The sequence below is a fragment of the Stigmatopora argus genome, chromosome 1, assembly GCF_051989625.1.
Source record: "Stigmatopora argus isolate UIUO_Sarg chromosome 1, RoL_Sarg_1.0, whole genome shotgun sequence".
NCBI classification, from domain to species: domain Eukaryota; kingdom Metazoa; phylum Chordata; class Actinopteri; order Syngnathiformes; family Syngnathidae; genus Stigmatopora; species Stigmatopora argus.
Window position 1 is genome coordinate 13295790 of NC_135387.1, and position 11662 is coordinate 13307451.

An 11662-nucleotide genomic window follows, 5' to 3' on the forward strand; every position below is an offset into this window, starting at 1 on the left:
CATGTGAGCCCTTTTCTGTTTCATTAAGACAGTGTCAAAAGGGGACAAATACACGTGAGTACATGAAACAAGGAGGATAATATCACCCAATTAATGTTTATTGTTAAAGTCAAATTGTTCCACTCTCTTTTAATTAAGCGGGAAACTCAATCCAAGCTTGTGTGCATAATGACAAAGCCTTTGAGCCGTGACCAAACTACATTCATTTTATTGCTCCGACTTGCTTATATTACTGCTGCACTCGACTGCAGTAAAAGAACACTAATTTATTTTCGCATACTCTTAAGTACACGCACAATGGCTTGCGTTGACTTTTTTTTAAGTCAAAGTATGGATGGGAAAGCTCATCCAGGGCAGAAGAAGCCAAGTCCATTATGTTCTTCATGAGCCCCGAGACACCACATACTATCCTTAGCAGATAGTCACACATCACTTGGGAACTGGTAAACATCTCATCTCATCTCATCTTCTGAACAGCTTTATCCTCACTAGGGTCATGGGGGATGCTGCAGCCTATCCCAGTTGACTTTGGGCGAGAGGCGGGCGACACCCTGAATTAGTGGCCAGCCAATCGCTGGAGACAAACAACCATTCAAGCTCACACTCATACCTAGGGGCAATTTAGAGTGCCCAATCAGCCTACCATGCATGTCTTTGTAAGGTGGGAGGAAAATGGAGTACCTGGAGAAAACCCACACAAGCCCATGGAGAACATGCAAACTCCACTCAGGTGGACCAACCTGGATTTGAACCCAGGTCCCCCACTGTGAGGCCAGCGCGCTAACCACTCATCCGCTGGGCCGCCCTAGCGGCTTTTACTTTGACAAACTGATGACAAACATCTGTAGAATTTCATTTTTTAACAATTTTATTGTCAGTGTCAAAAATGTAAATAAATGTAAATAAACTGGAAATTCATACTAGGGTTGGAATGGCAATAATTCTTTATTTCTTACGGTTCAAAACAGCTTCATGGGGAAGTCGTATAACAAAGTTAAAAGCAGAGAGTGTGATCAAAACAGACTCAAATAGAACAGGTTCAAATAGATGTTGTCAAAAGTACAGTCACTGATGTCGTTATCATAAGGATCCATGTCTATTACCTGTCAAAATATACAATCCCATCATTGAGTATAGGAGATTTTTATGCTTCCACAGAGTGAAGATTCATAATACTCCATCGTCCGTTTTTAATTGTCATAATTTCATGTGGCCTAGTTTTCTAGTTGCCTAGTTTGACCCACACAGGATGGACTTGCATGGAGGATGCTCTTTGAGACATTCATATCTGGCTTGAGTCGGTAATATATGCCTTCGGCTCCTTTCATTTCATTTGCGCTAGACACCTTTAGCCTATAAAAAACCTGTCAACCTTGCCAGTAGATATAGATTAGATATCCATCGTCTTCAAAAGCAGCCTAAGACTCGTTCACTTGATTCTAATTGAGCAATGCAGAAGCCCTCCTCCACAACACAAGTTGTCTTACAAGAGTCTTAGATGACTCTTAATTACATTTCCCGGTTTTCTTTCTCTGTTTTGAATGCATGAGGTAGTTTGCATGCATATTTAGCAGGTGCCTTCGGGTGTGCAGGAATTTCATCATTGTATACGCAGATTTTATTTTCTATATTTATTTTACTGCTTTGTTGGAACATGTTGTATGAGTTAACCAGTAGGTTACACCTAAGCAGAATAAATCAAATGATGAAATGATCAAATAAAAAATTAAAAAGTGGGGTGGTGGGGGGTGTTGTATATGTTCCCTTTTTTTCTGAGATGACAAATGTCACAAATTTCCTCATTGACCACTGCAACATCTCAGCTGGGATACTGTCGATTTCAACGTTCACTCCAGTTGCGCTGGAGTATTAGTTGCATTTTGGGTGGGCATTTTTTTAATTTTATCAGAAGCAAATAACAAACATACATTAAAATAAAAATAGGAAAATAGTGAACAATAGGCTGAATAGGCATCTGTTAACATAACAGTTTTTCAGATAATGATCACCTAAAAAAAACAATGGGCTTTAGGTGATCAGAGAGGGTGAATAAAACATATACTAAATCGCACTTTAATATTAGTCACAGATCCAGCTAAACTATGAAAAAAAACACGACTTTTAGTCTGGAAAATATGGTACTTTTCAAGTCGTGTCTCCCACCAGGAGTCAGCTGAAATTGATTCAGTGTTCCCAACTGGCTCTTTAATCTTTGATTTTTTTTTTTTTTAAGTCCATGTTATTTTGTCTTGGCTGTGTTCAGGTGACAGACTTTTCGGTTTATCCCCTCAGGGGAGGTTTTTAATTTTCAACACATCACAACATTCTTTCCTAGCAACTGACTCGTCGTTGTTCCCGTTCAGCGCCACAAAGGCGGTGTCGTCAGGAAGTTTACCAAATGTGTTCCTTTTCTGAATGTTAGAATGACTAGAGGTGGGGATGAGGAAGAGGAACAATGTTAGAATTGTTCAGCTTTTTGTGGTATGTGATACGTATATACTGCAAACTATGTAGAAATGAGTGTCCTTTCTTTGATTTTCTGAACCACTTATCCTCACAAGTGTCGCGGGATGGGGGTTCTTATTATGCATATTAGCGCATTCGTTTTGGAGCTAATTGTTAGTAGTTCCAGCAGTTTACTATATTCAACATGATTTTGAAAACTTTACCTAATGAGTCTATGCAAAAGTCCTCTGTCACATCAACCAGAACAGAAGCTTTTCTTGCCTGGACTCTCAGGATTGTAGCTAATACCCCTTTGCTGCTCTTTTTGGGTAGCAGCATCATCTTGAGTTTGAAGAGCGGATCGGGTGTAGATTTACACAGCTGGTTTAGTCTATCTAGTAAGATACTGCCGGTCCATTTAGAAGAATATTTCATTGTCTTGGAAGTAGACTTTATTGCAAGCCAAAGTGAGATGTTTTCATCTTGTGGTGACATTTGCATATGGCAAAGAATTGCCTGTTCATGTGCGTATAAATAACCTCAGTTAAAGAAAACAAGATAAACTCTAAGCAGTAGTCATTCCCGTTTTATTCGAGCATTGTCCATGCATGCAAGTTTTTATGGACTCATTCACTGCCATCCCTGATGTATGTATCTATTTACAGAGTATGTGTTGTGCTATTTAATAAAAGAAGCTGGAAATTTACATTTAAAAGACAGTGGCAGGGATTGACGTCCGATCCATTTGAACTATGAGGGGGCTGGCAACAATCAAATGGCCGCTGCCAGCCCCTCCTAGATCAAATTTACTACGTGTTTATATCCCATCAACGGCAGTCAAAAAGTTAAGTTATAGCCTTCCTTATTATTCAAGCAATGGCTCTGGCTCATTTCTGCTTAACTCTTAATATGATTCATCATTAAACAATTCAGAGCAATAACTTATAGGCTGCCTTTGAATGTGACTGACGTTCACTCCATTTTAACTAGGCAGGTTGGCAGTCATCATTCACAATTCAAATGGATTGCAAGTCTATTGTTGTCAATGGAGTTTATGTTTAATATCGTCTTATATCTTAGCGAAAAAATAGTGGGCAGTGTATTTGGGCTTTTATGTATTATTATTTCCTCATTGAAAAAAAAACAAATATGGGGTTTGCAGTGAAGCAATATAACAAAAGCACTTATTATATTATTCATCAAAAAGATAAAGTGGTGAAAACACAAAACATTTTGTTAGTGGCTACACTTTGCTCCGAGACAGAAAACGATCATTGTTCACAGTTATTACAATAAACTGTGTCTCCTCCGCAGGAGTGCAGTGTTTGGTAAGATAAACAAACGCGTGATGTAAATACTCACAACAGTGAAGAAGCTCCTCGTCGCTTTGCTCTCCATGATTAGCATTTCAAACGCTTCTTTTATTTCGGTGCATTGCTGGTATGTCTGCATGTTTATCCTGTGGTCTTGTGTGTATGCGTGTGTGTGCGTGCGTGGGTGTGTGTGCATCTTTTTAGTCCAAAGGGATCTGACCTCTTTGTAAAACTCAAAAGTTTGTCCACAAAATTGTCCACTGCTATACATGTTATATGATTTTCACTTTTTGAACGGGATGAAGAAATGCAGAAGAAGCTGGTCCCTCTTGAAAATCCACACTCACCTGACTGCAGACCCTACCTATATTTGAATTAATGCACATGTGCTAAGCATATATGCATCACTGGGGCATTTGGGAAGAAAACATTTTCACAAGAATCAGTTCTTTTGTATCTTGACTATAATAGATTGTCCAGACAATGGGATTACCATGACTAACTCTTTTCTTAACACAATAAATGTGAAGTTCTTCCCATTTTATCTATCTAATCTCATTCTTAGTGTAGCCTATGTGGCTCCAACAGTCATCGGGTTCCAAGGTTCCTTGGGCTTTGCTCTTATTGGACGAAGCAACTTCCAAGCTACCGTGCCACCTAAAACAAGAGTAGAACCACAAGGTTTTGGGAATTGTGAACTTTTTTTCTCCAGGTGCACTCCGGTTTCCTCCCACATACCGAAAACATGCTGGGTAGACTGGTTGAACACTAAATTGCCGCTAAGTACGAGTGTGAGCGTGAATGCTTGTCCTTTATTGATTTTAGAAAAACATTCAACAACAACCATAATGGGACAAAAATAAAAGCACTTACAATAATAATGGTTGAAGGATGTCTGAAAACACCAACGCAAAGATGATCTCAAAGGACAGAGAAACTAACCAATTTGACATACTAATGGCATACTGTAGGGACAAAAACATTGCCTCAACTTGAATGGTTTCTGTCTTTATCATACTGCACGTGTACCTTCACGCTTTGTGTCCTCTTTTTGCTATGCAATATTTTCATATTTTTCCAATGGATTAAAAAGCTTAAATCTGTTTTGCGTTTCCGTATTCATGTTGATTTTTTGTCACAGAGGAGTGATAGTTGAGTGGAAGCAACAATATTCCAATATCGATCATAAAATGTAAAGCTTGAATCCAGTTAGTAACATTTATTGGTATTCCTTAATAGAAAAAGAGAGGGGGAACGAGACGGTTTGCTTTCCGAGTCAAGCACTAGTAAGCACCCAATGCCATAATATTCTCAAAAGGCCCATAAAGGTTATTAATTCTGCAACCTATTACTATTCATGAGTTTTTTTAGTAGAACCCAAATTCTCTCTCATTCTTTGAGCTACAGGTGAAGATTGAAAAACATACTCTGACTCAAAAATATCTATGCAGGATGAGGAATGATGAAAAGTACCTCACAGTAGGTTGACCGGTCCATACAATCAATTGAATTGACCTTTTCTTCTCATTCTATTGTTGGATGGTAAAGTGGGAAGACATATGAGTCTCTTTTGATCCCGACTCACATGCTCCAAACACTTGTATGGTCTCGTGTCACAGACAATCTTCGAAAGCTCGACGAAAAGGCCATTTATAAAAGAGCGCATTCAAAATGCATCGCCGTTTCCACTGCTCATCAGATTTAATTACACGGTTTTTAGTGCGCAATATTAGTTTACAGCGTATCCTCGTGACTGTCCTTTTGGCCCCATCATTCAGCAGATTATAGTATGTATTTTGTGTGCTTGCTCCAGAGAGCCAATGTGGCCACCAGGAGCGGTGACCAAGCTTTACTCTCTGATCCTTCTCTTTCAAAAGGAGAGCTTATGGTGTCATAAGTAAGACTTTAGCTTGAAAGTAATGCAAGGAGGAAAGAGGATTTACAACAAACAGTTTTAGTGCTATTTCACATGGAGCAAGATAGCTTTTTCTTTTCCTTACCTTGGTGGTCTTTACTTTGTTCCCCGAGATGCACGACCAGCCCGTCAGGTCAGGCAGGACTCGGCAATCCTCTCCTTCCTCGCACGGCTTCATCTGACACCACCACTTGTGACGCACGATGGAGGCTGCAGGAAGTATGACACAACACAGCTGAGCAGTGACCATGAAGCAATATAGGCAAGTTGGTGTTGCAGTGAAGAAGAAAAAAAACAAGGTTCTCATAATGTAATAATGTTTTTACTGTACAAAAAGTACACTTATCATATTCTTATTGTGCTATTTTAGGGTAATGGACTTGGGGTGTAATTGTCAGGCTCGTCTAAATGACTACTTAATGTTCCGTGACAGTGGGGTTGCCATGGAAACAATATACTGACTAAATGAAGTGTAAGGGAAAAAATAAATGTAAATATTAGTGGGACACCAAAAATAATTTTGCATTTAAATGAAGAGAAATGCATTTATTCAGTTTCACTCTCCGTAAAAGGAAAAACATCCAATTTATTGATTGACTTTCAGCTTATTTCTTCATTGGTTGCCACAGTGAAACTAAAGTGAGACAAGTTTCACGCTGCTTACTAATGTGTCTTAATTAGGAAAATATAGGCGTATGACATTGTATTGTATGACTATTGCTGTAAAGTAGCAATAGAGTAATAAAACAAATTGCATGTTGAAGAAAAATAAACCATTTTCTTCACTTGCATTTTCAGCACGAATTTTGTTAACTTTAACCTTTGCTTGCATCATTTTTTCCACTAAAATTTGTCCTTTTTTCAATAATAAAAGAAAAAGCCCAGAGAGATCTTTGAGTTTTCTACACAAATTTTGACCAATTTTCTGGGAATCAGCCATTGAAAAAGATAAAACCGGCAGCTGTGACATTGAATCATTCACTAAGGACACAAAATCATTTTTCGCAAGACATTGTGGGTGTGAATGGTCGTTTGTCTCTCTGTGTGCCCTACAGCCGATTGGCGACCAGTCTAGGGTGTTGTCTGCCTTTTGTCTGATGGGATAGGCTCCCGCAACCCTTATGAGGATGCGCTTTACGGAAGATGAATGAATGAATAATTTATATAAGTCGCTTTTTGGAGAGAGAAAAATACAATATGCACAAGATGACTTATACTAATTATAATTCATTTGAGTTTACTGCTCGCATGTAGTACTCAACTCCACTTTTTGCATTCAAATTAGAGCAAAAAAACAAAAAGAATAAGTCATTAGGATATCTCATATGCTCGGTCTCTCACATTTCGAGGTACAAAAATATATAAATGGACAACTAAAAAAAAAACAATCTTTAGCATTTCATAAAAAGCCCAAGAAGATGAGTGTAGCAGAAAGACCTTCAACACAAGAAGGCCGCGCCCTCGTTGTCCCAGCAACATGTCCTTGAAAACAGGAACACTTGACCGTCTGAGAGCGTTCTTCAATCTTGTTTTTGTTGCAGCAACGATGAGCTGCGACCACTTCACAGGTCCCTGTCCTCTCCTTCGATGACCCTTTAGAGAGAAGAATTTGGGAAGTGCCATTTAAAATGGCATTGTGTGTGAGTACAACCCCCAAAGGTATTTGATGCAACTTCTTCAATGGAAGCAAGAGAATGGATGATGTCCATATTACACATAATAGTAGGGCAATTTGTGAGAGATCATCTTTACCTTTTATGCATTTTTGTTTAGCGGTGTGTCATGAGATGCTTCAATGGCTGGGAAACGGCGATTAATGGGCTCATGCAAATGAGCAAAAACGTTTTCTTTTTTTTTAAGCTACAGCGCCATCACGTGGATTAAAGACGTCAGCAGCCATCGGGAGTGCCGCAAACTGAAAGATTATTCTTACAAGATAGTGTTTGTCTGTCCTGATTTAATGTGGAGCGTGCATATAAATAGAAATAATGCAATAATGCGCATGAAGAGAAAAAATGTTTAACGCAGGAACGCGTCATTTCACAGGAGAATATTCAAATGGATGCAGATTTGGATTGTGACTCGACAAATGATTCGTGTGAATGCATGTCGAAGTGATTTGAAATTGTTGTGCAGCCGGGCAGAAAGCTCCATCTTGAACCCTTGCATGCATATTTCATATTCAAGTACGAGAAATCTGTGGGTTGGAAGCATGTGAGGCAACACGAACAGCAAATTGGAAATGAAATTTGAATCCCTAGCAAAGAGTTGGAAAAATAATTGGGAGTTGGGATACAGAAGGACTTTAGAGTGACTAGCGCACCTGCCCTCGTTTGTGCTCTTTATCCCGTTCCCTCAGCCACAGCATTACGGCCATGGAAATAATCTTTAGAGGCCAGACACCTGCACATTTGATAAATTGACTGGGCGCATGTTTGGCACACACTGGCCAAATTTGCGCCAGTATGGTCGCTTCTCCCCTGCAAAATCCTGCATCGTTAATTGGTGTATTTCCCTTTGTCAAGGTATCATTTTTATAATTAATTCTTATCAAATGGAGGTACCCGATTTTGTCCAGAGCAGCGACACAGATTTTCAATTGCCTCCAAAGATTTTCTATGGGATTGAGATCTCGAGAATGGTTAGGCCACTCAGTGACCTTGAAATGCTTCTTTGGAAGCCACTCCTTTTCGGTACACGGTTGATTGGTCGCCGGTCTTTTGGTCGCCGATCTTTTGGTCGCCCGGAAGGTTATTGATAATTACCATTTAAATCGTTGCTCAAATTCCCCAAATACAAACTGCGAATTACTATTTAGTCATACTTAATGCCCTATTAATTATTAGGCTAAAGAAAAGCTCCCGATTTCCCGGACTTTTATTGTTTTTTGTTGGAGAACTTGTTAAGACCCTGACTGACGTCCCTTCCTAAGGGGACAACTCGTACATACAAACTCTTATACACTTACACGTCAGCTCAGTGAAACTGCTCATGGCCATTGTTGGCTTTTATTGATGCGTAGACCATGTTGTTTTACCTTGTTTTGTCACCGGTCTTTTGGTCGCTGGTCTTTTGGTCGCTGGTCTTTTGGTCGCCCGTTGTCGCGGTCCGGGTGACCAAAAGACCGCGACCAAAAGACCGCGACCAAAAGACCGGCGACCAAAAGACCGGCGACCAATCGACCGCACACGCTCCTTTATTACCCTGGCACTGTGTTTGGGATCATTGACACGTTGAAAGACCCAGCCACGTTTCATTTGCATTGCCCTTACATGAGGTTTTCACCTCCATGTTCAGTCTTCTATTCGATCTTCATAATGCTCTGGCAAACTTCACGTGTACTGGCCTAAGTAGAGGATCATCATGTCTGGCGCTGCAGGATTTGAGTCCTTGCAGGGTCTGTCAGTGATGGTAGTCTTTGTGACTTTGTTCCCAGTTCTCTTGAGGCTGTTTACTAAGCCCCCTCTGATTCCAGTCTTTTTCTTGCTCACGATTCGTGTGATCATTTAGACCCCACAGGGAGAAATCTTGTGTGGAGCCCCAGGTCGAAGGAGATTATCAGTGGTGTTGTATGTCTTCCATTTTGTAAGGATTACTCACACAGTTGATTTGTTCACACCAAGCTGCTTATGTACCGCGGACTCCGTTTTCCAACTTTGTGGAGGGCTTTTACTCTGTTTCTGGTCACCTTTGACAGCTCTCTGCTTTTGGCCATGGTGGAGTTTTGTGTGACTGTTTCAGGTTGTGGAAAGGTGTCTGATAACAATTTCAAAGGTGTGTCATTAATACAGGTAGTGAGTGGAAGACAGAGGTCTGTTAGCTTCTGATATCTGGCCTGTTTGATATTGAACAAATATTTATATTCCACCATCATTTGCAAATAAATTCATTGAAAATTATACAATGTTATTTCCTGATTTTCCCCCATTAATTTTATCTGTCATAGTTGATGTACAACTTTGATGAAAATTACAGGCGTTAGTTATCATTTTATGTGGGAGAATTTAAACAACTGGTGGCTGTCCAAACACTGTATAAGTAATAATTATTAATTTATTCATTTTTCCAAACTGATTATCCTCACAAGAGTCGCGGGGTGCTTCAACCTATTCCAGTGAGCCGCCCCAAAAATATATGAAGAGGATCTCATTTGGGATAACTGCGTTATTAAAATGATCATAACATTTTAAAGTGATGTATGGTTTAATGCACAGGTGTCAAATTGCCGGCCTGGGGGCCAAATCTGGCCCGCCGCATCATTTTGTGCGGCCCGAGAAAGTAAATCATGAGTTTCTATTTTAGGATCAAATTGAAATGATGATAGATGTACAGTACATTTCCTGACTTTCCCCTTTTTAAAATCAATCATTGCAATTTTTCAATCCATTTTTTTCGTTTGTGTTTTTAGTTCAAAAAGCATTTTGTAAAATCTAAAAATAAATATACAAATATTTTCCGTTTTCCACTTTAAACTAAATATTTTGTTTCCATTTGAAATAAAAAAAACATGATTAAAAGACATTTTCCAATACTAAGAAAAAAAAGCTCAAATAAACATTGCTTTAGCTCGATAAAAACCGGACTATATAGGGCGTTTGATCTAGTTCTTTTAATCCAATTTTAAAAAATTTAAAAAAATCTAGATATTAGTTCTAAAATGGTCCGGCCCACATGAAATGGAGTTGACATTAATGCGGCCCGCGAACCAACCCGAGTTTGACACCCCTGGTTTAATGAGATTTTTTATGTTTTTTAACAGATCAGTGCTAAAAACACATTCATCAAATTATTTTTTTCCTTTGTTTTTGGGGGGAGAAGGGTTTCATCATGTGGAGGGAATTGTAGGCTCGAAGCAAAGAGGTACACAGACAGGTGACCTGCTGCCCTAATGAGTCCCCTAGGCCCACAAGTAGGTCTGGCCGGCTATGTTACATACCCGTCTCGCCTCTTGAGCTTTGGTTGCCAGCGGACCCTCGCCGGCTGCACAAGCTCAGCACACAAAACAGGATTAGACCCCAGTGGAACGGACTTGCCGAAACGGGCCCCTTGTGGGTCATCTTGCCTGCACACACGAAAGAGCGTTAAATCAAAATAAACTAGGTAATCACACATGTTTGTGCAAGTTTGTCAAGACGGGCTTAGTGATGCCTCTCCCATCAACTAGCTGAGCCAAGTCAACGAAATGCTAAAATAAGCCTGACTGTAATTGTGATTCAGTAGCTTTTGGGGCTTTAAAAGTGAACGTGGTCAGTGACCAAGTCGAATGTAACTCTGGAGAAAAGATAGACTCCGCTTGAGTCACCCAAAAAACGGGAGTCGTCGAACTGCAGCAAGAAAGGGAAGTTGACTCTGTTGTCATTAACAACTCTTCAATTTCATTCGACAAAAGTAGACATCCAATCAATTGGCACCTCCTAGTCAAAAAAACATTGGAGGTGTATTGCCTGCCATCAATGAGTGTTTTTGAATAAACATTTTAAACTTCTTTCAACTACCACAACACATATTATGTACACATGGACTCAGAGTGAATGAGGTAACCATGGCATACAATAATCTCCCATTAACCAACAGTGAATCAATTCACTCTGTTGAACTTAGTTTTAAGAGAGTTGAGGTTTACTTACTTTTTCTTTTAGTCTTGACTAACAATACAATTTTTTCTCAAGCTTCCAATAGTATCCATACAAAAGAACTCCTTGGAAATCCTGTCCTGTCTAATATACGCCACAACGTAGCAGGTGAAACTCCAGCTGCATCAAGAAAAAAAATATAAAAGAAGAAATGAGAGTCTAAAGCAAAGCGCGTTCTGCACTTTCACACCCGAGCTCCTCTCCTCGGGGATGAAGCCGGCCCAGCAAAGCCTGCCAGCATCCGCAAGCGAGAAAATGAGAACTTAATCAAGATCTCAGCCATCTGTCTCCCGCACAATGTGCATCCACTTTCATTAACGCCTAAGAAGATTAAAGTGCATCGTAGTGTTTACATA

The 11662-nt window shown here is 39.7% G+C and overlaps 1 protein-coding gene across 1 annotated transcript; it reads right to left on the reverse strand.

The window, feature by feature from the left end:
* Positions 1-1917: 1917 nt before the first annotated feature.
* On the reverse strand, positions 1918-11542 carry LOC144084508 (chemokine-like protein TAFA-4). Its single transcript, XM_077613009.1, has 5 exons — positions 11301-11542; positions 10610-10735; positions 7111-7266; positions 5759-5883; positions 1918-4415 (listed from the first exon to the last, which is right to left on the reverse strand). Exons 2-5 carry the CDS (start codon positions 10728-10730, stop codon positions 4404-4406), a joined length of 414 nt encoding a protein of 137 aa, XP_077469135.1. The 5' UTR covers positions 10731-10735; positions 11301-11542; the 3' UTR covers positions 1918-4403.
* Positions 11543-11662: the final 120 nt, after the last annotated feature.